Source organism: Sphaeramia orbicularis, chromosome 10 (assembly GCF_902148855.1).
Source record: "Sphaeramia orbicularis chromosome 10, fSphaOr1.1, whole genome shotgun sequence".
Taxonomy (NCBI): Eukaryota; Metazoa; Chordata; class Actinopteri; order Kurtiformes; family Apogonidae; genus Sphaeramia; species Sphaeramia orbicularis.
Window position 1 is genome coordinate 52,565,234 of NC_043966.1, and position 27,646 is coordinate 52,592,879.

A 27,646-nucleotide genomic window follows, 5' to 3' on the forward strand; every position below is an offset into this window, starting at 1 on the left:
CTATGCACGTGCTGATGTCATATCAACTGCCTCTATATATGTGCTAAGTTTGTAGTAAATTGAAATGTTTTTTATAGAAATTTCACCCATTATAAGTAAATGGGAGAAAAAAAAAGCTTTAAAAAAATTCATAAAAAACTTTTCCCAAAATGTAACCACATCTATTCAGGGTCGCTGGTCATCTATAAACCCAATTTGGTATGAAATCATCCAATAGTTTTCATCACACTATACTTCTGATCAAAATTATTAAATGTATATATAATCAAAATAAATCATGAACAATGCTTTTTTTTTTCCATCAAGTGTATTTTATTTTTTAATACTTCTAGACATTGAATTTAATGCTTTTTAATACCATTTAAGGACTTAATTTTCAACAAATCTATTTAATGACTTTTAAAACCATGGAACTGGTCTGACAAACTTCAGATCATACTGGGCTGAATGTGGAACCTGAACAAAATCACTGTTAATATCTTCAGTCTCATTTTTGCATTTCACAAATTGGACTCTTTTTGGACCCAGGTTGGACCCTTAGATGGGCTGGTTCAGGCCCGTGGGCCGCATCTTTGACACCTGTGCTCTACATGCTGCACAACACTCAAACCCATAGAATCACTTTTTAGAAAAGCCATAAAAATCTGACAAAAAACTCTTTAGTTTCCACCACTGCATTGTTTTAGATAAATATACAGTTGTTGATTTTAATCATTTTGTGAATTTCAAAAATCCTTGCCTGATATTCTAAGTCTTGCATGAACTTGCCCCTCCTCCTTTGACATTTACTTGTACTTTCATTATCTGAGCACATTTAATTGTAGATTACTTGACAAACTTAAGTACAGTAAATACTAGATACTTAAAGGTGCGGGAGACTTACGTGACAAATTTTTCATCAAATCTGTCAAACCTCAGTCATATCCTAAGTATCACAAATCTGTTCGTCTGTCTGTCATTACTCACCTGAATCTCTTGCATTAACAGTGAACAATTTCCAAGTGCCATCCACCAGAAACAAACCATGTGTTTACATTCAGAGCTGGAAGGGAACTCGGGCACCTGAGGAATTTTTTTGTCGCGACGTGCATTGTGGGAAACGGAGGTTCACGCTGCCGTAGCAGGCAGCAGCGGCAGCACCCCGAACCTCCGTTTCCCACAACGCACGTCGCAACAAAAAAATTCTGAAGATGCCCAAGTTATCTCCCTTTGCTTTTTTGGACACTCAAAGACGCTTCACAAACAAACAAAACAAATGACTTAGCTGTTTTTGCTCATTTTGTTGTGCATTTTGTTCTTTTACTTTATTTAATGTAAATGTTTTGCTTATTTTTTCCCACATTATTATTTTGTAGTTTTTGCAGTATGACTTTGCGGTACTTTAGACAACACTGGAGACGACTAATAGTAATGAAAAACTGGACACAGCACTAACACAGGGAAACCTTTAATTATGTAGGATAAATAGAACAACATATAGTATTTAGTGAAACCAGAAGAAAAAGTCCATGTACACACAGATGTGTACTGGTATTGTCCTCCTATGTGTACAGTACCTCCAGTGGGTCACTGCTGAGCACACTGGTTCTCCATACTGCTGCTGGAGCTGACGTGGATCACATCCACTGTCCTCTGCTTCTGTCTTCTGTCCTCTCTTTTGTTCTGCTGCTGGTTCTCCTCTGCCTCTTTCACATCAGGTTCAGTCACGGGAAAACTGAGAGGAGGAGGAAACTCATTTTAGTACAATGGACGGATGTTCTACCAAGGTTCTAATAGTTTGGGATTTTTCATTCTAGTTTAGTTTTATTTAGTTTTGACTTTTTTTTCTCTAATTCAGTTAGTTTTAATTAGTTCTTAGAGCAGGTTTGATAGTTTTGTTATTTTCTAAATGCTTAGTTTTAGTTTTTTTATATTTTTTCTCTTCTTCTCTGTCGTATTCAAATAAATCCCAGACAGGACTCTGCTGCTTTCTCCCAACTTTAGTCTCCATGTTTCCAGGTAGAGTGGGGACCAGAGGACGACTGGAAATCACAAGTGAACACAAGTGACGGACCAAAAAGTGTCGTATGGTGCCGCTAGCTAAAATTGCTTGAGGGAAATAAATCGATTTCGGATCAATCCGACATTGACAAAGACAAAAATGAAGGGAATTTTATGCATAATTTTTATCCGTTTTAGTTAGTTTTGTAAACACACAATACAGTTTAAATTAGTTATCGTTTTTTCTTTTAATTATAGTTTTTATTTATTTCAGTTAACGAAAATGTTTTTACAATTCTAGTTTTCGTCATTTCGTTAGTTTTTGTTAATGATAATAACCTTGCGTTCTACTCCAGTCCTAGTTTGGATCTTCTGTTGTGTAAAATCATTAATGTCTAAAGATTTTTTCTTTTAGTTTGTTACAACAACAGCCAAATATGAAGCCTCTGATAATAGACTAAAACTGTGGACGGTTAACCCAGAAAGACCCAGTGCTACTTTTGTTGAAGTTCTCTCTCTATTTAACCTTTCTTAAGTGATTTATCACCATCTATATTAGAAAAGGGAAGTGGACTCTGTTTGTGTGTGTGTCCATTTGAAAGTAAGTGCACGTTCAACTTTATCTTTTTCTATGATAGTTAATAATAGTCCAACATTCTATGAGTTGTGAAAGGACTGGTATCTAAAGCTGACCTGGGATTTGGAATCACAACAGGCTCCTCTGTGCTGATCTTCACTGTCTTGGCAGGCTTTGGATCTACAACACAAAGGAAATGATGAACGGTAGAACTCAGTGCTACATAGTAGGTATACAGTTTCAAACAATTTAGAGAACAACCCAATGTCGTTCTTATTGAGTTTGATGTTATGTTGTAGAACTGGTTTCTTCCTTGAATCTGTGGAAGTTTTCACATCTGTCCTGTTAGTGAACTTCATGACATGCAGAACATTTGTAACATTGAGTTTTGCACCATTATGAGTAAATCTTAAAATGTGTAAAGTTGAAAAAAACAAAAAACCTTGTTACACGGCAGGTTAAGGTGGAGTACTCAAATAGATTTAAAACTGACAGACTGAAATTCAGACTTTATTAAAAGAACAACAACAAAAAAAGTCCCAATCGTCCATTTGTCAAAAGTGTCCCGTCTCTGTCAGTTGCATTTTTCAGGCTTCAGAATGTGATGACTAAGGCTACGCTCAGACAGCAGGTCTGAATGCACAGTTCAGGTGTATTTGGTGAAATCCGATTTTTTTGTGTGCTTGTTCATATTACACATGCCGTTGTTACTGTTTAGGGCTGTGTATTGGCAAGAATCTGGCGGTACGATACAAATCACAATACTAGGATCACGATACGATATATCACGGTATATCATCATACTGTTAAAAAGGCAATTTTTTTTGTTTGTTTCTCTTTTAAAAATGATTATTTCCTGGAAGAAAAGAATTACACCAGAACTGTAATTGTGTGTTTTTAACTTGTCTCTTTTCCATTTTTGTAAAGCACTGTGAATTGCCCTGTGTATGAACTGTGCTGTACTAATAAATCTCCCTTGCCTAGTTCATTCTTTAAACCACTTATTAGTTCTTATTCTATTTTTACCTTTTTTAAAAAAAAATTGCATGGCATTTATAACAAGATGAGAGACAAAGTGTATCTCAATTCTCTGTACGTCCTGTACATCTAATGAAGTGACAATACAAAAAAAATCTGACTGTTTGATACCAGTTGTTTTCCTCAGTACACAGAATTCGACCTTTCCATGAATGCACCTTGTGTGGCATTGCACTGCTCACCTGTTGTTCTGACATGAGCGTCTGTGTTCATGATGTCTGCGACTGTTGTCTCCACGGGGACAACAGGCTGATTCTGCTCCAGCTTCACTGTCTCACAACAAGGTGTGATATCCAGAGGAAGCTTCTCCCTCTTTCTTTTCTGGAGGAAATTCTTCACCTCTGGAGACAAATGTTGTTAAAGTCATCAAAATTATTTCCTGAAAACCCCAGACACAGGGAGTCATTCAACTTACCTTTGGGTTCATATTTGTGTTGCAGCTCTTCTATTCGTAGCTGCAGTTTGATCTTGTCACTCTGAGCCTGTGTTTGGAATGACAAATATCAGTGAAAAAGGCACAACTAGTGTGTGAGGCCAGGATGAATGTGCAGCAGAACAATGTGGACTCAGTTAGCCATGTTGGCATCAAACAGATTTAACAATCATTTCAAAGTTTCACTTTAGAAAATTTCCATGGAAATGGCAAAAAATATAAAAAACATGTCCTCAGTTTTGTAAAAAGTTTTTACACGTGCCATTTCTCTGACAGTAGAGAGTGTAGATTTTTTTTTTTTTGTACTTTATTACCTCTGCCAAGGAGGTTATGTTTTTGCCAGCGTTGGATGTCTGTCTGTCCATGTGCAAGATAATTCAAAAAGCTATGGACGGATTCAGATGAAAATTTCAGGAAATGTTGATACTGGCACAAGGAACAAATGATACAATTTTGGAGGTGATCGGGGGGGGGGGGGGCGCACTGATCTGCCTTGGTGGAGGTCTGTGCACTCCAAGTGCTCTTCTAGTTTTTTATTGCTTTAATATGAGGCACAAAACAAACAGAAACGGTCACAGGCACATTAAGACATTTACAGACTGTTTACTGTCCACAGATTGAATGAAAAAGTCCCATTTTTTCCCAGTACTTTACACCCTTGTGCTGTTGTAGGCGGAGACTGTATGTCATCATTTCCATTAAATGGATTTGGTTGACAATTTTTATCACCAAGGAGACTGAGGGAGGGTCCTTTTTAAGCCAATATTTGGTGATGGCTTTTTTGCCTGTGGCAAGTAGTATTCTAAGTAGATATATGTCACTTTTGCATAATTCCTCTGGGGGAATGCTAAAAAACAAAGTAGCCAATGACATATCAAAATGAACACCAAAAACTGAATATATCAATTCAATCATCTCTCCCCAAAAGCCAACAATACCAGGACAGGACCAGAATACATGTGCTTGATCTGCCTCAAGTGAACCACACTCCCTCCAGCAGGAAAAATGAACTCCAGAAAAATGTGATTTTTGTACAGGTGTGGAGGATTTAGATTTGTTCCTTCAAAGCATTTTCATTCAGGAATGCAGTTCAGGAGTCAGAGTACGGTCGTACCTGTTTGAGAAGACGTTCAGATGCAAAGAGTTTTCTCTCCAGTTCAAGTGCTCTCTGACTCTCAGACAAAGACTTCATCCTCTGCAGGGAAAGCTCATCTCCCAGACGCTCTGCATCCTTCCTGATGCACACAGACATATTTGTGTTAGCAGCAGAAGTAGTTCAGCCAAAGGGATGATGATGCCAGTGACTGCGAGTGAGGTCCTATTCAGAGAGGGAAGCAGCTGCACTCACACTGTGTTGTTGAGCTTCATCTTAAGCAGATCAGTGTAGTAGGTTCCATCTTGGCCGTCCTCACTGTCTGCTGGCAGAGCTTTAGCTGGCTGAGACTTCAACGTCATCTACACATACACACAATACACATTTTACATCTGTATGGTAGGGTTTGTATTGGCAAGAATCTGGTGATATGATACAAATCACAATATTAGGATCACGATACGATACATCACGATATATCATGATACTGTTAAAAAGGCAATTTTATGTTTGTTTCTTTCTAAAAATTATTATTTTGTGGAAGAATCGAATTACACCAGAAATCTGCACAAATACTAAACACATTTTTATTTCAACAGGATCTAATGCTATATCACAAAATGTTCCTGTGTTAAAACTTAAATTATATTTTACAGACATTACAGTTTAAGATCCTACTCAAATGTTCATATTCTATTAGTTCAGAACTAACATCAGAACAGTATTTTTGTGCAATCCCAAACAAAGGAACTAACATCTGCCTCTTGAACAGTAAAAAGTGCTTTTAGGATGGTTGATTTATTTCACTCTAGCAATTTTAGCTAGCAGCACCAAAAGGTACTTCAGTGTCCGTCACTTCTCGTCATTTGTCGTTTATAGTCGGTTTCTCGTCCCCACTCTACCTGGAAACATGGAGACTAAAGTTGGGAGAAAGCAGAGTCCTGTCTGGGATTTAATTGAATATAACAAAGAAGAGAAAAGATACGACAAAACTAAAATTAATACTAAAACTAAACTAAAACTATGCATTTAGAAAAAAATGAAAACTAATAAAAACTAGCAAATCTGCTCTAAAAACAAATTAAAACAAACTGAATTAGAAAAAAAAAGGTCAAAACTAAATAAAACTAAACTATAATGAAAAACCCAAAACTATTAGAACCTTGGCCAGTATGAATGGATTTCAGTCTTTTAGCGCTCACCTCTACTCTCTCCAGTCTCTGCAGTTTGGTCATCAGGTTCTGGATCTCGCCGTTCTTCTCTGACAACATGGACTGTAGTCTCTCCAGCTGGGCAGGATCAGCTCTGGAGCCCTGCAGCTGCATCAGGGTGGCTATCTGGACCTGCACAAACACATGCAAAAACCACACTGTTCTAAAGCTGCTGTGAACACACACACACACACACTCAACTGTTTTGACTCGACCATGTTCGTCCTGCCACACCTTCATGCGCTGCAGCTGCTGTTTGCTGAAGCTGTACTGTTTCTGCAGGGACTGATACTGGACCTTCATGCTGATGAGCTGTTTCTCCATCGCTGCACGCTTATCTTCCAGCTAAAACACAAAACAGCACACATGTGATTCTTAACTTACCGTACCTTTTTTGGTCATTATGGAGTGTACAGTTCACTTGTTTTACCTCAGCAAACAGGGAGTTGCCTTTGCTGTTGGGATCCTGGGCTTGCTGGAGGGCCTGGTCCAACTCCACCTGAAGGTCTCTGGTCAATTCACGAGATTTCTGATTCACGACACATGATGCAAAAGCAAATTAAATGGACAGCTATGAATACTAGTTATGCTTTTAATGGTTAACGTTCACTAGTAATCAAAGAGGTGGCTATCCAATACTTGAATACACAGTGAAACCTGCACACAAATGGAACCACAAATGGACTTTATGAGTAGGGGTGTTAGAAAATATCGGTTCTGCAATATTTCATTTCACAATACTGTATCAATATTAAAAAGTACTGTATCAATATTTTTAGGTATTTATTCAAATGTGGATATTGTGGAGGTTCATTTTTGTTTTTCTTTTCTGTTTATATTTTATTTATTATTCTTTAACACTCTTTTATTAAATAATGTTAGTTCCTTTGTTGGGATTGCACAAAAATACTGTTCTGATGTTAGTTCTGAACTAATAGAATCTGAACATTTGAACAGGATCTGAAACTGTAATGTCTGTAAAACATAATTTAAGTTTCAACACAGGAAAATTTTGTGATATAGCATTAGATCCTGTTGTGATCAAATAAAAATGTGTTTAGTATTTGTGCAGATTTCTGCTGTAATTCAGTTCTTCCAGGAAATAATCATTTTTAAAAAAGAAACAAAAAATTGCCTTTTTAATAGTATCATGATATATCGTATTGTGATCCTAGTATTGTGATTTGTATCGTATCACCAGATTCTTGCCAATACACAGCCCTACTAAATACTTGAGTGTTCCTGTACCTCTAGTGCGTTGAACCAGGACACAGCTTCCTTCTCTCTGTCCTCCTTCTCCTCGGTGACTCTGTCCAGCTGCCGCTGTAGGCTGCTGTTGCTCAGCTCCAGCTGCTGCTCTCTGTACTGACAGTCCTGCAGGCTCTGCTCCAGCTCCACCTGAGAACAACACATGAGCAGTGGGACCTGATGAGGTTGCGCTGTGTACCATCTGAACCTGTGTTTTTAAAAAAACAACTAACAATATGATTACAGTGGATTATAGATTAGTATTATCATTTTGAGACGATTGTCCCACAAAGCCAGAGTCAGTTACAGCGACTGTTGAATATTTGTCCACTTTGGAAGTGTTCAGTTCATCTGCTTTAATCTGGAGTGTTTGCATATTATGTTGTTTTGCTGCTGCTGAGGACTTCAGAAGGATTACAGTAACTGTGAGCTGTTGATGCCACTTCTAAAGTCCAACTTGCAGTAAGTCTGATTCATACAGATGCTGCACCAAAAAATAAAATACTACAAAACACAACATCCTTGCCTCATTAAGAATCTCTAAATCCAGACCTCCAGAAACCAGAGAAGACCAGAAGAGTTTGGAATGTTTAGTTGGAACTCACCTACATTATATGACTGCAGTTTTGTTTCTGTGGATTATAATTCTACATGTAAAAATATGACATACTGTATGTATCCATACCAAGGTTATTATCATTAACGAAAACTAATGAAATGACAAAAACTAGAATTGAAAAAACATTTTCGTTAACTGTAATAAATAAAAACTATAATTAAAAGAAAAAACAATAACTAACTGAAACTGTATTGTGTGCTTACAAAACTAACTAAAACACATAAAAATTATGGATAAAATTCCCTTTGTTTTTGTCACTGTCTGACTGATATGAAATTGATTTATTTCACTCCATCAATTTTAGCTAGTGGCACCATACGGTACTTCATGGTCTCTCACTTGGTTTAGAATCGGAAACATGGAGACTAAAGCAGCAGAGTCCTGTCTGGGATTTATGTGAATACAACAGTGAAGAAGAGAAAAGATACATAGAAAAAAAAAAAAAAAAACCTAAACTAAAACCAAGCAGTTAGAAAAAAACCCCCAAAAAACTAGTAAACCTGCTCTCAAAACAAGTTAAAACTAACTGAATTAGAGAGAAAAAAAAAAAGTCAAAACTAAATAAAACAAAACTATAATAAAAAAATCCAAAATTATTATAACCTTGATCCATACCCAGCCCCAGTAGAAACTGTGACCTGCCTTAACACTCAGAAACTGAATACAGTTAAGTCCTCTTCACCTTCACGTTCTCCAGCTCCATGATCTTCAGCTGCACCTCCATCATCTCAGATGTCATGGAGCTCTGCGTCTGCTCACTCAGAGCCTGTAGTTCCTCCATCTTGTTATTCAGTGTCTCGGTTTGCACTTCCAGTTTGTGTCTCAGCTGCTTTTCACTCAGCTGTGACTCCTCCAGAGCTGACTGCACCCTCAGCAACTGAGACCAAACAGAAGGACACAGGGACAAACATCAACCTACTGGATCATCAACTGGCATTAGGGGTTAAGCAAGTACCTTGGATTGGCTTTTTTTTTTTTTTAAACCATTGCTTGACTATGGCGTTGTTCTGTATATGAGCGCTTCAACCAAATGTCTTGGGTCTCTGAATACTGTCTGTCATTGTGCCCTCAGACTCCAATGTGAATGATACGGTAAAGCTGAGTTCTCAAAGGTCAACCCACTAGTTGACTCTGATCTATAAAGCTCTTCTTGGTCTGGTTCCATCTTACTTGGGCTCTCTTCTACAAAGAAACAATTAGGGATGTGATGATTATCGGAATAACGATAAACCACGGAAAAATTGCCAATGGTTAATATTACCGTTTAAATTCTAACTATCATAATAACCATGTTTGATTACTGCACTTTTCCAGAGAAAACGCCTTTGTAAAAATCTGCTTTTAGGTCAAATATTTGAGTATAGTTTGAATTTATTACAATTTGAATTTTATATACCTCATATTTGGAACCAATATTCACTTTTAAAGTCTTTGAAAAGGTTCGTTAAGCATCTTTGTGTTATTTACGCAATAAATTATATACATTTTTCAAATCAGAATTTATAAATTTTTTTTGTGTTTTCTGGCCTTTTATGTTGATTTAGTAGGTTAAAGTGAAAAAAATAATAGACAGATGATATAAATGAAGTTGTGGTGAAAAAAAAGATACCAAACATGGGTATAGTAAACATTTGTTTATATTGTATATAAAGGCAAAATCAAAAGGACTGAAAAACGGCCAAAATAGGCTCAGACCACTTAGGGTTAATATTTGAATGTTTCTACAACAGAAAGTGCATTGTGCCAATTATTTTATTTGTTTTTTTTGCTGTTGTTTTTTTTTTTTTTTTTCAAAATACAACTTGGTTAAATTATTTCATAATTTCATGTGTATAAGAACTTTTTGAACATTTTGAGCACAATTTCAACAATACCGCGATAATAATGATAACCGTGATAATTTTGGTCACAATAACCATGATATGAAATTTTCATATCGTTACGTCCCTAGAACCAATATCCATTATGCCCTTTGGCAACGTTTTTCAACCTTGGGGTCAGGACCCCATGTGGGGTTGCCTGGAATTCATATGGGGTCGCCTAAAATTTCTAGTAATTGAATAAAAATTTTTTTAAATAAATTACTAATAAAAAATATATTTTAATGATTCACTATATATTTCATCACAATTAAAATACCAAACATTTTTCCTAATAAAAATCGAGTTCAAATAAAGTGCAGGATGTAACATCTGAGAGGGCATATCTTGAGTGACCCAATCATGTGACCGCATGTGTTACTACGCTTCAACCTGCCCGAACACAGTCGAAACCGGACCGAACAGAGAATGGACAGATTTCTTCACCTGCCTGGCCCTGCTAAGACATGTCCGAGAGAAAAATGTCACTATTTTGAATGTCTGGGGTTGCCAGAAACTTGTGATGTTAAAATGGGGTCAGGAGCCAAAAAAGGTTGGAAACCACTGCCCTATGGACTTGTGATATCTATCATTTGAATGTTCCCAGAGTTCGGACTGAAATGGAGAGGTGGGCCTTCAGTTTTCTGCCCCCTCTGCCTGAAATACCTCACAAACTGATCTGGAAATACCACAACTCATTTCACTCCAAGCTTTTCATTCCATCAACTAGACAGTGAAAAACCGTTGGACAGCACCTGTGTTTTTAATTGCCATTGACTTCAACTATTATAGTTGAATTATTTGTTAAACTGTCTGTAGTTCCTAAATTATCACCCTTGTAAAAGAGCCTCATCTGGTTAAATAAAAAATAAATAAATAAAAATAAGCACCAACAGATATGTGTACAACAAGCTGAATGAGTACTTGTGCTTTTTTAAATCAGTATTTGTGCCTCTTCTTGTGTAAAGAATCCATGACATTCTGCCATCTACGGTCACAAAAAGCCTGTCAGAGTAAAAAATGTTGGACCTTGTTGTTAAGTTCACTGAGTGCCATATTGTGGCTCCGCTCCAGATTCTCCTGCTTTTCTTGAAGCTGCTGCCGTTGCTGGTTCTTCACACAGTCGAAGTCAGCCTGGAGTGACTCAAGCATTCGGGTCTTCAGCTGCACATCCTTCTGCAGGGAGTACTTGTCTTGCTCAAGGGCCTGAGATATAAACATTTCACAAAGACAGATGAAGAACAATCCACAAATCAATTCATTCAACAAAGTAGTTAGACAGAAACACAAGATTCTGTGATTGGGCTCAGACCTCCAGTGCGTTGGTCATCTCTACTCTCTGCTCATCCAGTCTGCTCTGCAGCTCCATCTGCTGGTTGAGGAGATCCAACCCAGCTTGGGCAGCCTGCTGAACCTGCTCCTCCTTCTCCCTCAGTTGGCTCTTGAGCCACTGGATCTCCTCTTCATTTGTCTGAAACATCTGGAGAAAGAAAAAAGGAACACTGCTACAGTCGACCTAATGGAGACAACGCTGGTATTTACAAAGTTCCTACAGGGTTCTACATATTACATTTAAGACTTTTTAAAACTTTTAGGACTACTTAGAATACAATTTAATGTCCATTTCACAGCCATAATGGAAAAAAATTGTGACTCCTAGAATTTAGGAAAATGTATTTATTTACTCCAACGCCTTAATTCCCATCATTCTAAGTTGAACTGATTTCTTGCATCAGGTGCACCAAACTTCAAACACATTCCCTCCACTCGTGTCAACCAGGTGGAGAAGAATTTTTTCTCCAACCAGGCATTATTATTAAATTGTCACTTCCTCAGGCTTACTTTTCACTTTTGAGCTGTCCCTTAACCCTTTATCGAGCAAATGACTATTTTTGGTAATTTCCACAAACAGTAAAAGACAGTGACAACAACAGTTCCAGTGAGGACAGTGAGTCCTCAACCTGAGGTCCAATGTGGTCTCCAGGGTCTGTAAGGTCCAATGTGGTCTCCGGGGTCTGTAAGGTCCACCTCTGAGGTCCAATGTGGTCTCCAGGGTCTGTAAGGTCCAATGTGGTCTCCAGGGTCTGTAAGGTCCACTTCTGAGGTCCAATGTGGTCTCCAGAGTCTGTAAGGTCCACCTCTGAGGTCTAATGTGGTCTCCAGGGTCTGTTAGGTCCAATGTGGTCTCCAGGGTCTATAAGGTCCACCTCTGAGGTCTAATGTGGTCTCCAGGGTCTGTTAGGTCCAATGTGGTCTCCAGGGTCTGTAAGGTCCACCTCTGAGGTCCAATGTGGTCTCCAGAGTCTGTAAGGTCCCCCTCTGAGGTCCAATGTGGTGTCCAGGGTCTGTAAGGTCCACCTGTGCATGAACAGCGAGTGGACCTACTTTGTTTGGTTCCATGCAGTAACGGAACTAATGTGAGGAATGACGTTCAAAGGGATCATGTGGATGTGGACAGGGGTCTGGATCAGCACACATGGGGGTCTGATGGGACAAAACTGATGTTCTAATGTTCTAAAATACATGCTTCCCTTCCTCTGCTCATCTGTTTGGGATGAGGCGTAAAATAAGATGAAACTTTTTTGGGGATTTGTCTCTTTTAATTTATTTAAAATGACATCTGTAGATGTTTTGCCTGATTTATTTTTATGTACCAACTCCAACCTGAAGTGGATTATCCAAGAGAGATTAAAGATTATTTTAAATGCGATTTTTGATTTGATCTTAGAAATCTGTTCGTGAAAATAACACAAATTAAGATTTCACTGACTCTTCTACATCATGACAAAATCAACCCAGGTCCAGGTCAAAAATTACACAAATCTCATCTGATGAGGGGAAAACAGAATTGGTGATTACACCCTGAAAAGTAAGTCTCCCCTCCCCATAGTCCTAGGGTTAGCTTCTCCTTAAAAAGGACTATAATCTGTTGTAGTGAATCCATGTGCACATCACAACAGTATCCTGTCATAAAACAGATTATTTTATAAAAATTTTAGACAGACTGCAGACCACTTTTTTACCACTATCCAGGGCTGACATGTGGTATTAGTTGATTCTACATGCTTTGTTTTTTTATTTTGTGCTTGTTTAATTTACTTTAATTATGATGGATATACAGTAGTGACGTAACTTTAATTATGTTTACATAAAAATAACCGGAAGTAGAATTTATTATTATTTTTTTTTTAAATTGACAATATGCAAATATACAAACAACTTGGCATCCATATGAAAGAACATACAAAGGCACGGGTGCAAATAGGAGTACATATAGATGTCAAAAACCATGAAGACTGTAATTTTTGAAAAAAATAAAAAATAAAAAAATTAACAAATAAAATAAGGTGGGGGGCTAGGGCTTGTTGTACAAATTATATTCTTCAGTAATTGACAGAAGCTTCAATGCAGGTTTACTCTTCATGTGACTGAGAGTTTTCATATAGAGCAGAAACTCATTATGGAAACTGGAAACTGTGGGTTTCATCTTCAAATGTTTACATTTGTGTTTGTAAAATTGACCCAGAATGATGATATTATTTCGTAAAAAGCCATCTTTGACATTGTCCAGTACATGTCCATAAGTAATGTCCATTACGGAAAATTCTTCAGGAAGGCAAACATTTGTGTGAAGCCAGTCGAAAATGTCCAGCCAAAACGCTTCCACATACAAACAATGGAAAAATAACTGAGTTGTGGTTTCAGTCCCATTACAGAAAACACAGTTATTTGTTTCAAAACCAAAATGTTGTTTTATCATATCATTGGAGGGATCGACTCCATTCAGAATTTTAAAATGAATTTCTTTGGCTTTTGAGTTGATGCTACATCACAGGCGTCAAACATGCGGCCTGGGGTCCAGTCTGGCCCCTGGTATGAATTTGTGAAATGGAAAAATTACACTGAAGATATTAATCATTTTAGTTCAGGTTCCACATACAGACCAATTTAATCTGCAGTGGGTCAGATCAGTAAAATGCTATCATAATAACCTATAAATACTCAGAACTACAGATTTTTCCCTTTGGAAATGTAAACATTTTCATGTCATTTTACTGTATTTACACTAAAACAAACTATCATTTCACAAATACACGAATAACCTCAACAAATATGAACATTTTGAAATGCCTGAAGTGTAATTTTAACAATATTCGGCCTGTTATTAAATGTTTTGTGTATCTGTAGATCCACTGTGATCTGTACGTTGTAATTTACATGTGTAAATGATAAACTGAGACAGAATATTGTTAAAATTGCACTTAGTTTTCTTAAGAAATTTCAGTTCATGTTATTCACATTGTTTTAAAGGATAGTTGGCAGATGTAAACATTTTCGTCGCATAATTTTACTTTTTTCGCTCTAAAACACAGGAAAGTTTGGAGCTGACGTTATGTATAAATTATTGTTATTATTTTACTGGTCCGGCCCACTGCAGATCAAATTTGGCTGAATGTGGAACTGAACTCAAATGAGTTTGACAGCCCTGTTCCACATGTTATTGTGTTAAGTTGTAAATCTACATGTATGGAGGGTAGTTAAGGTTAAGTTAGTTATCACTCTCTTTTTACTGGTTGGACTTTTTGTAAACACACACCAAGTGATCAGCAGAAGATAGTGTGTTGGTGTTGTGTTCATGAAATAACACTATGTTTACGTTCACGTAGGGAGCTAACGTAACCTCACCGTCTATTAAACTACGTCAAGAACGTACATTTGTCTTTATCTGAGACTGAGACAAAGGATTACAGATACTAATAAAGAACATTTACTGAATATAGACACATTAGGAGAAATACAAGTTGGACATAATTACCTTCGTGAATTTCAACGGTGTGTCAAGCCGCCAAAAATTTGAATCCCGTTGGAATGAATCATCGCGAGGTCACGACACGATGACTTCCGTCTACGACAGCGGCCAGCATAAGCTCCGCCTCCTCCTGTTCTTCTTCTTTTGGGTTTATTTGGCGGTTGGTAACCAGTTTAAGAGCATTACCGCCACCTACTGGACTGGTGTGACATGTTCGTTATTGTTAATTTTATTTTTTAATTTTTTTCCAACTTTATTAATCAAAATCTGGTCATACATTGTAAAGAATTCCATAGAAAAAGACTTTCTTTTTCAGACTGAGCATCAACATTAAACTTATACTGAACAATAACTGTAAACAACATTATACATAAAAAAAGAGAGAAAAAAAAAGAAAAGAAAATGAAAATAAAATAAGTAACAAAATAAAGTCAGAGGTCTATACATAATTGTACATAATTTCTCATTTTTTGTTTTTCATTATAACTCCAAATTTAATGTCTTTTTACTCCAGTTTGGGCCATTGAGTGTCCTTCTCGGATGTCCAGTCTTGAAATGCTGTCCAAAATGTCCTGGTGTATGAGCAGTCAAAAAACAAAAGACTAACTAAAGACTCAGTTTGAAATTCACAGAAAACACAGTTATTTTTCTCAATATTAAATCTTTGTCTCATAAAGTCATTACAAGGATAAATATCATTTGGTGTTTTAAAATGAGTTTCTTTTGCTTTCGGGGGTATGGGTAGAGTCAGGTATTTGGTTCTGATCCTGATAATAATTTCTTTAGGATAATCTTTTAATATATTTTTCTGTTTTAATGGTAAGGGGAAAAAATTACATGTGAGTGGACTGATGTGATATCAAGTATGGTCAGAGGGAATATCTGGTGGATATGTAAACTAGTTCTATTCCACAAGCAGAGGTGTCCACAGTATTCCCATCCATTCCTCATGATTATCTCAACTGAATAAAAAGAACACAATCAAAACAGTTTTTGAATAAGCTTATTTTATTATTGTTTAGCTCATTACATGGTGGTTGTTATTACATTTGAATGGTTATTTAGTTGACATTTTAGTATGTCTAATCATTTATTAATTATTTATTATTTATCCATAATTAAATCATTATTGATGAATGGTGGAACACTGAACAGTTTTTGTCTTGTCTGGATGCTCGATCAAATACCTGCCTAAGAGGTTCAATGTATGTTTTGTTGTAATGCCAAAAGCAATCACTATGTCTGCAAAATAAATTGACCCATGAGCATAAATAATGTAACCTTGAACCTTATGGAATTTTTAAATTCATGATCATAATGAACAAAAAAATTTGTTTATTTTTTTTTTTAAAATACAGATGTATGCAAGATTTATCCCAATATATTGACCCACTGTTCTTAGTTTATAGGAATGAGATAACAAACTTAAAAAAAACAACAACAACACTGAAATGTGTCAAAACCAAACAAGCCTTGACTGTTTATGACACTCTGAATGTACTGATACCTGATTAGACCTCTAACTTTCATTTTAGTTACTTATTTTGTTTTAATTTATTTTATTTTATTTTATTTTATTTAGAATAGAATAGAATAGAATAGAATAGAATAGACTTTATTTGCCATTTGCACAGACACAGAGCAGTATAGGTATGTTGGAATTCTTGTGCGTTTTCCTAAGTCACGGAGTTCGAAAAAGATAAAGATATGACAAAAAAGACAGATACAAAACATAAACATAGCTAAAACATATAAAAAACAGTTACTGCACAGACAAGCACAAATACACATTTGTAAAATAGAATATCATTTAAAAAAAAAAAAAGTAATAGTAATAATAATAATAATAATAATAATAATAATAATAAAAATAATAACAATAAGAGTACTGAGAGGTAACAACAAGTTATTGCACATTTGAATTAAAAGTAGTGGGACGTAGAGCAGGTTGTTGCACATTCAGTTAAAGTACTAGGAGGTTACTTTGTTTTATTTTATTTTATTTTTTGATATATATGCTGTTCTACACAAATATTCTGTAAATGCTCAGTCTGGAAAATAGTATTTCTCTTTGGAAATATTTTGAACGTAATGCCAGAATTTGATTTAAACAGTTGGAATAAAAAGTCTATGTACGCACCCACCACCAGCAGATGGCAGCACTTGCAACTCTCAGGATATCCACTGCCTTTTTACACGTAGAAGAAGAATTAGTAGAAGAGGACGAAGAAGAAGAAGACGAAGAAGAAGAAAAACGTAAACATGGCTGGTGACAGTGACGTGAGTGTTTGTGTTTCCTTTGCTAACTAACAGTAACAGGACAGTGTCAGTTTATCAGAGTGTCTCTGTTATCTGTAGTTCTGTAACTGGATCATGGATCATTTTTAACCTGTTTTTTTGTTCCTCCAGCCTGAGTCAGAGGTGTTTGAGATCACCGATTTCACCACCGCATCAGAGTGGGAGCGGTAAGGCCTGGCAGCGTCTGTTTTCTGTCTGTTTTCTGTCTCAGCTGTTCCTTTAGTTGGATGGAACATCACCATCATGTCCTTAAACTTAAATGGGCCTGTGTCTGTGCTCAGGTTAGTTAGTGTGTAGTTGTTGTTCAGAGGTTTCCTGCAGTGGTGCAGCTGTTCTCAGACCTCCATCAGTTTGAAGTCTGACTGTGTCATAGTCATTCCTGGATCAGATAGTGTATATATGCTGTGTCTTCATGTCCTTTCACATGTCAGTTCATAGTAACAGAGCTTAAATGTTTTCTGTTTTCTCCTGCTTGTAAACATACTACTTGTGCCTGCAGAACACAATGTAAAAAAGCAGCCATAACTTTAATCTGTTTGTGTTATTCTCAGTGCAGATCCAAAACCAGATGGATGGGACATAATGAAGAATTAATCATTACAACAGTTTTCTCTCCATGTCTGTTTAAGTTTTGTGTCTAGAACTGAAGAAGTGCTGAATGATTGGAAACTGATTGGAAACTCTTCAGGAAAACCGTCTCCAGAAAAGGTATTTGGGCTTTCACATTGGAGCTTATTAAGATTTAATGGACAATTCCAGCTTAATCCTGCAGGGAAAAAAAACCCAAACAAACAAAATAAGAAACTTTAAAGAAACAGTATAAATGAACTAAATGTATCATAAATGAGATGTGGGTTAAGTATTTGACAATTCACCATTATTGCCATTTTTTAATTGGCACAAAGGCTTATTAATGAGTTATGAAGTTTTCACAACCTAACGTTAAATATTTCTAACAGCTAAAATTTGCTTAGAGGTCTTATTTCTGTCTTTGTGCATAGGAAATCAGTCTCAGTGAATCCAAAGGAACTTTGTGTTGGTAAATGACAGTTGTTCAAATGGACAGGATTTCAGTTCTGTTCAACATGTTGATGCTCATATGAACTATGTTTTCAGCTCAAAAATGTCCAATTTCAACACAATTAATGCTATATTTTCATGTCACAAATGGCCAAGTTCTATTTGAACTGAATTTACCTGAAAAACAAATCTTCTCTTCTTTTAGATTCCCCAGTTTTTCTTCCCAGATTCTCTCCTCCATATCACATGTTTTATTTGTACAGGTTCAATCTTGAGTATGGTGCTGATCCATCCTGCTTCTGTTCCACCAATACATACATGAAGAATGGCACACAGCACTGTTTACATCAACAGTTTTACAATAACAAGCATTTTTATACAGAAATAACAATTCTATATTGTTCTTTCCTCTTTAGTCTGATGCTAAACTATCCAATAAATAATAGTGCTCCCAGTTTTTGCACAGGGATCATTAGTGTAAACGCTGACATGGCTGCAGAGCATCAGGATGATGGGATCCACAACAACCATGTCACATCCGTCCACTGACACATTTAGTGTTTTTGTGTCAGCTGGATTGTTTTAGATCCACAATACCAACATTTATGAAGAAGAGCACAATTAGCAATAGGAAGTCTAGAAGTTTATTCCTAATAAAGTACTGGGACTGACCAGAGCATCATGGGTAATGTCACGTCCGTCCACCAGCAAAAGTTTTCACATACACGTGCTATTCCAAATCCAATATTTATGAAAATAGAGCTTCCACTGTCAAAGAATATCAGTAGTCTGTGCACAAATGGATCAGCATTATTTCAACACAGTTCTATGCATTTCTTACAACTTTTTTTTTTTTTTTTCGACAAAAATGGACACTCATTTGACCCCCTAAGTAAATTTTAGCTGTTAGATGTTTTATAAGGACACCCTTATTGTCATAATCCATTTAACACACATGCCATTCCTCGGCCGTCAGTACTTTTGTCCCCTCCTTTTCCTCAGTTCTGTCGCTCTATAATCTGAATACAGGGTGAATACACCAGTGGGACATGGGAAGAGAGGTCCCAGGACATTAACTTCGCTGACTTCAGGTTCTCCATAACTCACCACTTCCTGCAACAAGAATATGTGGAGGACGAAGGAAAATACAAAACTGAAGAAGGTACTTTGACATCAGTCAGTTTTATTTTAAATAAATGTTTACAGTGCACGCTGCAGTACCTTTTTTACACTGAGGATGGCTGACGGAAACCCAAAATGTTGAGAATGTTGTTTGTTTTCCTTTGTAAATGTTGTACGCCATTTCCTCTTATGTGTATCATATATGATTAGTTTAAAGTGAAGCCAGTTACTGTAATGTTGACAGAGGCTCCGTTCACACAGCAGGTCTTAATGCACAATTCAGATTTTTGGGTGAAATCAGATTTTTTGTGTGTGTGTGTTGGTTCATATTCCACATTAAATGCGACTTCTATCAGTTTTGAGTCTGAACTGAATGTGACCCTGAAGTGACCCACATGCACTAAAGAGGTCCTGAAGTGACCCATGTGCACTAAAGAGGTCCTGAAGTGACCCACATGCACTAAAGAGGTCCTGATGGAATACGGGACCATGCAGACGCACACTGTGTTTACAGAAGGAAATATAGTTTTCCTCCACTCCGACCAACAACTGGGATGCAGAATTGTGACGTTTGTCACATTTTAATGACGTAAAGGCCGGAGAAATGCGACCTGGACGTTCAGACTGAAGTCACATTGTAAAATATCAGATATGTAACGGATTTAGGACCACATACGAAAGTGGTCCAGGTCAGATTTAGGACCACATACGAAAGTGGTCCATGTCAGATTTAGGACCACATACGAAAGTGGTCCAGGTCAGATTTAGGACCACATATGAAAGTGGTCCAGGTCAGATTTAGGACCACATACGAAAGTGGTCAAGGTCAGATTTAGGACCACATATGAAAGTGTTCCGGGTCAGATTTAGGACCGCATATGAAAGTGGTCTGGGTCAGATTAGTGCTGTTCAAACTGTCTTTAACAGATCAGATACAGGTCACATATGAGGAAAAATAAAATCGGATTTGGGCCACATTTGACTGAACAGAACCAAAGACAGTTGAATGCACAAGGATCACTTAACTCCTCCCTCTTACTCTCGTTCTCCAGATGCCTTCCCCTTGGCCATGGAGGACCTGTTGTGCATGAACAATGACTTCCCTCCCCGTGCGCACTGCCTGGTCAGATGGTAAGTTCAACCCCACAGTTAGACGGTAAGCACTGGTTTTCAAGTCGGGCCAGTAGAAAATAATGCAGATAACATAAAAAATGTAATTTTAGTTAGATTGTCAATCAGGTGGCCACATACAGATACCTAGGGGTCCATATCAATAACCTTCTTTGCTGGAAACCACACATAGACAACTTGTACAATAAACTGCAGCAAAGACTGTGTTTTTTAAGACGACTGAGGCTGTATGGGGTCAGCAGGCAGATCATGCAGATTTTTTACAGAGCTATCTTAGAGAGCCTCATCAGATGTGGCATCACAGCCTGGTACAGCAACTGACCAGTCCAACTGCAGAACAGGCTGGACAATAGGCACCAAACAGCAACGAAGATTATAGGGATGAGAGAAGATCCGTCCATAGATCATCTGTAGAACCAGTCGGTCATGAAACAAGCAACAAAAGTCTCTTCAGACTCGACTCATCCATTGTCCTCTGAATACGAACTTCTTCCATCAGGAAGAAGATTTCCTTTGCCAAAGTGCAAAACTAACCACCTCAAATTATCATTTGTCCCGGCGTCCATTAAGCTGCTGGACAATGTTAAAAACTAGTGTCACAGAGCAATGAGCAACAAACACACAGCACTTCAGCACTTTTTTTTTTTCCCTCTGCACTTTAGGCATCTGTATATGTTCTGTGTTGTGATTGTCAAATGCAGTCCACGTCTGTTTTATATGACAGACTGTTACTGTTATAATGTGTCCATGTGATGATGTTTTTTATCTTGTCTTGTGAAGCACTGATATGTAACACTGTGCCCAAGATGAATTTCCCTCAGGGGACAATAAAGTTTATTTTACTTTACTTTATGATTGTGGTAGTGTGTACGGAACAAGACTGAGGTTCATAGTATTTATTCTCCCAAAGTAGTGATTTACTCAAACTTGAAATAAAATTCTAATATTTGGAGATAATTTTTTTTTTCTTTTTTTTTGAGCTCGGGTCTGTACTTGCAATAATTATAACCACAAATACTTGTAACATTTTTGTTTACATGCATTGGATCTACAATAAATAAAATTTTCCCTTTATGAAATAACTAACAAATGATATTGAAGGTTCCCACCAAGGTTATTATCATTAACGAAAACTAACGAAATGACAAAAGCTAGAATTGAAAAAACATTTTTGTTAACTGAAATAAATAAAAACTATAATTAAAAGAAAAAAAGAAAAAAACGATAACTAACTGAAACTGTATTGTGTGCTCACAAAACTAACTAAAATATATACAAATTATGGAAAAAATTTCCTTCATTTTTATCTTTGTCAATGTTGGATTGATTCGAAATCAATTTACTTTGCTCTAGCAATTTTAGCTAGCGGCACCATACGACACTTGTGGTTTCCAGTCGTCTTCTGGTCCCCACTCTACCTGGAAACAGAGACTAAAGTGTGGAGAAAGCAGCAGAGTCCTGTCTGGAATTTATTTGAATACAACGAAGAAGAAGAGAAAAGATACGACAAAACTAAAATTAATACTAAAACTAAGCATTTACAAGAAAATGAAAACTAATAAAAACTAGCAAACTTGCTCTAAAAACGAACCAAGACTCACTGAATTAGAGAAAAAAAGTCTAAACTAAATAAAACTAAACTATAATGAAAAATCCAAAACTATTATAATCTTGGTTCCCACAATATTACAGTTTTGACAGAAGTAGTTGTGATATAATAAGTGGACAGACCAACTATGATGTCACTCATTGGTTTCAGACCTGCTGTTATGAAGCTGTAGTTTGTGATTTGGCCATCGTTGTACTGGCCTTTATTAGCTGAAAGTGACCATACCTGGATAAAACAGGGAAGCCTGTGGTGGTCTGAGGGGTCAGAGGTGAGCTAATGCTAAAAACTAACTTCAACAAGCTGGTTTAACTAAAACTCATGTTAGTGGAACCTATGAAGTGTAACTATGGTCTAAACTAACTGTATTGCTATTGTGTCTGTTCTCCTGTTTCTGTTTCCGTGGTGACAGGTATGGCTTTCGAGAGTTTTTGGTCATCTCGCCTGGAGCCAACTGTGAGGCCATCATCAGCGAATCCAAGTGCAATCTCCTTCTCAGCTCTATTTCCATTTCCCTGGCCAACAGTGGCTGGTGAGTTTCCTTCATTCCTCACAACAGAGAAGGCAGAAAGAACAGAGAATCCAGTACCGTACTTTCTGGACTATAAGCTGCTACTTTTTTTCTCACTCTTTGAACCCTGCGGCTTATCCAACGATGAGGCTCAAGCATAGATTTTTAGGGGTCAACAGCCTCCAGGGGGCGCTCTAGAATCAGAATCAGAATTGCTTACTAACTACATTTGAACACTGTGGAGGTGACATCATTGTAACTGTTTCTCCCCATAATATGACTAGAGTCCATGAAGAAGTCTGTATAGTTTCACAATGTCTGCAGTTGGGATTTTTTTTTTTTTTGCTTTGAAGAACATTGAAATATGCAGACGTATCACTTTTGCATTGGTGATGAGTTAGGTCCCATGGGGTACACCAGAAAGGGTGGGACAACCAAAAAACATCACTTACAGTAACTTAAGGTTATAAATTGGCTTGTCATCACTGCTTGCCGTCATGACGTATTACAGCCTCTGCATCTGCAACATCCACTAGTATTTGCAGTGTCCGCAATTGTAGGTCCACAAGAAACAATGTTTTTTTGAGTGTTTGTACCAGTTTGGAGTTGTTTTTGTGTGTCATGTGGACAGAGGTACTTTGCAAAACACTGGTTGTGTGGATAGAATTAAAAATAGGAGAAAGAAACAAAATGGGAAGAAAATTTGTGTTGGTGTGGACATAAGATACAGGGCCACAATACCAGACTGTCACACGGCCCATTCCTAATGCAGTGAATTTACTCTCTTGAACAAGCTAAGATTTTGTCTGACCTGATTTGCAAAGAATGTTGTGTTTATGATGTAGCATCACGCACAGATAAATATATGGTATACAGTGTTTAAGGCAGGGATGTCAAACATGCGGCCCGGGGGCCAAATGCGGCCCTCCAAAGGTTCCAATCTGGCCCCAGGGATGAATTGACAAAGTGCATAAATTCCACAGTCAAGGCTGTGGAACTCATTTTAGTTGCGGTTCCACATTCAGACCAATATGATCTACAGTCAAATAATAACAGCAAAAGAACTGACAAAAAAGAATGACTGCAGATTTTCTTCTCAGTTTGATGTGAAAAAAAATTGCATATTTTGCAATTATGCAAATTGCAATTATTTTGCAAATTGCAAATTTTACAACTTTTACAACTTCAAATTTTTGTCTTTGTTTTAGTGCAAAAAATAACATTAAATTATGAAAATATGTACATTTACAAACTATCCTCTAGCAATAAAATGTGAATAACCTGAACAAATATGAACAACCTGAAATGTCTAAAGAAAATTAATGATAAGTTGGGGCAAAATATTGTTAAAATTGCACTTATTTTTCTTAAGAAATTTCAGTTTTTTCAGGTTATTCACATCTTTTTTGTTTGGATAGTTTATAAAAGTAAGAATTTTCATAATTTGATAGAGTTTTTTTTTTCCCGAAAACAAATACAGAAATTTGGAGTTGTGATTATTTATAGGTTATTCTGTTATTATTTTACTGGGGTCAGTTTAGTTCAGGGATGTCAAACATGTGTCCCAGGGGCCAAATGCAGCCCTCCAAAGGTTCCAATCCGGCCCCTGGGATGAATTTGCAAAGTGCGAAAATTCCACAGTCAAGGCTGTGGAACTCATTTTAGTTGCGGTTCCACATACAGACCAATATGATCTACAGTCAAATAATAACAGCAGAATAACCTACAAAAAAGAATGACTGCAGATTTTCTTCTTGGTTTGATGTGAAAAAAAAAAATACACTATGCCTGTAAATAATGACAACTTCAAATTTGTGTCTTTGTTTTAGTGCAAAAAATAACATTAAATTATGAAAATATTTACATTAACAAACTATCCTTCAACAATAAAATGTGAATAACCTGAACTAATATGAACAACCTGAAATGTCTGTATTACATTCAGCCCCATTTGAACTCTTTTCTTCCTGTTCCTCAGTGTTTAGTGTCTTTGTAGATCTGATCCATAATGCACATGTAGAAATGGTACATTGAGGCATAATATTGTTAAAATTGCACTTATTTTTCTTAAGAAATTTTAGTTTTTTTCAGGTTATTCACATCTTTTTTTGTTTGGATAGTTTATAAAAGTGAGTATTTTCATAATTTAATGGGTTTTTTTTGCACTAAAACAGACAGAAATTGTCAGTTGTCATTATTTATAGGTTATTCTGTTACTATATTTTACTGGTTTGGTCCACTGCAGATGAAATCAGGCTGAAAGTGGAACCTGAAAGAAAATGAGTTTGAGAACCCTGGTTCAAGGTAGAAGTGTCCGTTTAATTTGAATTTTACACTCAAGTGCAGATTAGGATTCAGCTGGTTCACAGGATTCTGAATCTGAACTGGTGTCCAGTAGGTAAAGCTGATCCAGTCTGTTTCTCCAGATTCCTGCCTCATTCTCTTTATCTCCCGCAGCCAGGTGCCCATGTTTGTGCAGATCCAGCAGAGGTGGAGGAGGATGTTCGCTGGGGAGTGCCAGGGACCAGGGGTACGCACAGACTTTGAGATGGTTCACCTCCGGAAGGTGCCCAGCCAGTACAACCACTTGTCTGGTCTTCTTGACATCTTCAAATCTAAGATGGTAAGTGCAAAAAAAAAAAAAGTTGTTTTGTTTGTTCATACCAAAGCCTGTGTAATTGGTGGGAGGGGTTTAAATATGTGATTGATGGCTATAATTATTGATCACTGTTTAAATTCTGTCAGACCTGCCTTTTCTGCTCTACCCCATGATTAAAAACAAGGTTGGAAAAGGAACGTCAGTTTTCGGTTCGCATGTTTCTGTATATTTAGTCTTTTGATTTGGGCTGAGAACTACAGAAGGAAGCATTATCAAATTCTGGAATTATTTCACCTCCTGCCAAATGACCTGTCAACATTTTGAGCACATTTCAACAATACCGCAATAATAATGATAACTGTGATAATTTTGGTCACAATAACCGTGATATGAAATTTTCATATCGTTACATCCTTACCTGTGACTGTCAATAGAATGTGTGTGTATTCGAGCTGCAGTGTGTGACAGGGAGGTGACCCGGCCCTCAGAGGTGAGAAACAGGTACCAAACGACTTCTAAGCTTCTCTAATAGAGGTGTGTATTGGCCAGAATCTGGTGATACAATACAAATCACAAGTCAAGGATCATGATACGATATATTTACATTTACGCATTTGGCAGACGCTTTTTTCCAAAGCGATTTACAGGGGAAAACCAATCAAATCAATCAATCAAATTTTATTTATATTGTGCCAGATCACAACAGAGGTTATCTCATGACACTTCATATATAGAGTTGGTCCAAACCAGACTCTAAGCCAATTTACAGAAACCCAACAGAATCCTCCAGGAGTAAACACTAGTTACTGGTGACAGTGGAAGGAAAAACTTCCCTTTAACAGCAGAAACCTGGAGCAGAGCCAGACTGACGAGGATGGACGACTGACAGGACCAGTAGGGGTTAAAGAGAGAGAGTAAAGAAAGAGAAAAAGAGAGAGCGATAGAGATAGAGAGGGGGGAAGTAAGGGGGAGACACATGGATGCAGTTGAGGATAAGTGAGTGATGACGATGAAGGAGGAGAGAGGCAGGACCACAGCAGCAGGTCCAGAGATGATCCTGGGAAAATCTGTGATAATCCTGGGAAAAACCTTATTTCATATATTTAAAATGGAATGTCTGAAAGTGCTACATATATCACGATATATCATGATACTGTTAAAAAGGCAATTTTTTATTGGTTTTGTCTCTTTTTTTTTTTTTTTTTTTTTTTTTTTAAATGATTATATCCTGGAAGAATTGAATTACACCAGAAATCTGCACAAATACTAAACACATTTTATTTGATCACAACAGGATCTAATGCTACATCACAAAAATGCGCCTGTGTTCAAACTTAAATTATGTTTTACAGACATTACAGTTTAAGTGTGAACTAATGCTGCTATGTGTGGGTGTAGCCATAATTCTTTAAAATGTTTCTAATTTTATGAATGCTGGTACTTTACATCTTACCCAGGGACAACAGTTGAAAAGTAGCTTTTTTGCTAAAACTGGCACATTTACAGAAATGTTCATTAATGTGTACTCTCCCTGCTAAATAAACAAATAAATAAATAAGATCCTGTTCAAATGTTCACATTCTGTTAGTTCACAACATCACATATAAACAAAAAAGAAAAACAAAAACGAACCTCTGCAACATCTGGATTTTAATAAATACCTAAAAATATCAACACAGCACTTTTTAATATCAATACAGTAGAAATGAAATATTGCAATATATTGCAGAACCGATATTTTCTAACACCCCTATTCTTTAATACATGTGAGGCTTATTTTTTATGTATATCATCGTACTGTTTGGAAAACTGACGATGTCTGGGCTTGTCAATACTCCAAGCTTGAATAATTTGGCCCTTGAACCCCTTTAGTACCATGGTTTGGCACCCGTCTAAATCCACACCAAGGTTATAATAGTTTTGGGCTTTTCATAGTTTAGTTTTATTTAGTTTTAACTTTTTTTCCCCCTCTAATTCAGTTAGCTTTAATTAGTTTTTAGAGCAGGTTTGCTAGTTTTTTTTAGTTTTCATTTTCTTCTAAATCATGGGTCGGCAACCTTTACTATCTAAAGAGCCATTTTAGAACTGAAATAGACAAAAAAAAACAAAACTGTCTGGAGCCAAAACATATCCCTATATATTTTACCTCAGAGGTGACTGTTTAGGATTAGTTAGTATGGAATATGTCAAGGAGAAATCAAAGTTTCTGTGCATTTACAGATCTACAAAGAAATTACTGAACTACACTAAGGAAAACTGACATTTGTCATTGGTTTGTTTGTGTCAAAAAAACTGACTGGTATATGAAGCAAATCGAGTAACTGTGATAAAATAATACATAGTCTACTTTTACTAGTACTAGTAGGCCTGTATTTTTTAATTCAGAATGACTTTATGGTTGCAAAAGTAACAAAATGTGCAAAAAAAAAAAGTTATACATTTCCGTATATTTTTTGACAAAGCCACATGGAGCCACTTGAAAAGGGCCCAA

The 27,646-nt window shown here is 36.8% G+C and overlaps 2 protein-coding genes across 3 annotated transcripts in view; one reads left to right on the top strand and one right to left on the bottom strand.

Moving 5' to 3' along the window:
- Positions 1-1,431: 1,431 nt before the first annotated feature.
- Positions 1,432-14,957, bottom strand: spdl1 (spindle apparatus coiled-coil protein 1). The gene is made up of 14 exons (XM_030144753.1): positions 14,875-14,957; positions 11,371-11,538; positions 11,088-11,264; positions 8,882-9,076; positions 7,581-7,730; positions 6,763-6,861; positions 6,567-6,677; positions 6,324-6,464; positions 5,377-5,483; positions 5,143-5,263; positions 4,011-4,077; positions 3,778-3,936; positions 2,674-2,737; positions 1,432-1,714 (listed from the first exon to the last, which is right to left on the bottom strand). The coding sequence occupies exons 2-14, from the start codon at positions 11,536-11,538 to the stop codon at positions 1,567-1,569; spliced, it is 1,707 nt and encodes a 568-aa protein (XP_030000613.1). The 5' UTR covers positions 14,875-14,957; the 3' UTR covers positions 1,432-1,566.
- Positions 14,958-17,106: 2,149 nt separating this feature from the next.
- Positions 17,107-27,646, top strand: part of rab3gap1 (RAB3 GTPase activating protein subunit 1) — a 32,454-nt gene continuing 21,914 nt past the window's right edge. For both annotated transcript variants that reach the window (XM_030145892.1, XM_030145893.1), the window contains exons 1-7: positions 17,107-17,148; positions 17,278-17,333; positions 17,796-17,874; positions 19,216-19,348; positions 20,361-20,439; positions 22,458-22,577; positions 25,014-25,179. In XM_030145892.1, the coding sequence (XP_030001752.1) occupies positions 17,131-17,148; positions 17,278-17,333; positions 17,796-17,874; positions 19,216-19,348; positions 20,361-20,439; positions 22,458-22,577; positions 25,014-25,179 (651 nt within the window). In that variant the 5' untranslated portion in view covers positions 17,107-17,130. The remainder of the gene's footprint in view (positions 17,149-17,277; positions 17,334-17,795; positions 17,875-19,215; positions 19,349-20,360; positions 20,440-22,457; positions 22,578-25,013; positions 25,180-27,646) is intronic.

Excerpts from the sequence above, each read along its gene's own strand:
- spdl1 (XM_030144753.1), bottom strand. The coding sequence starts at position 11,538 with ATGTTTCAGACAAATGAAGAGGAGATCCAGTGGCTCAAGAGCCAACTG. Across the intron at positions 3,937-4,010 it reads ACACAAATATGAACCCAAAG|AGGTGAAGAATTTCCTCCAG; the intron begins GTAAGTTGAATG and ends ATTTGTCTCCAG. Across the intron at positions 2,738-3,777 it reads CGCTCATGTCAGAACAACAG|ATCCAAAGCCTGCCAAGACA; the intron begins GTGAGCAGTGCA and ends TTTGTGTTGTAG.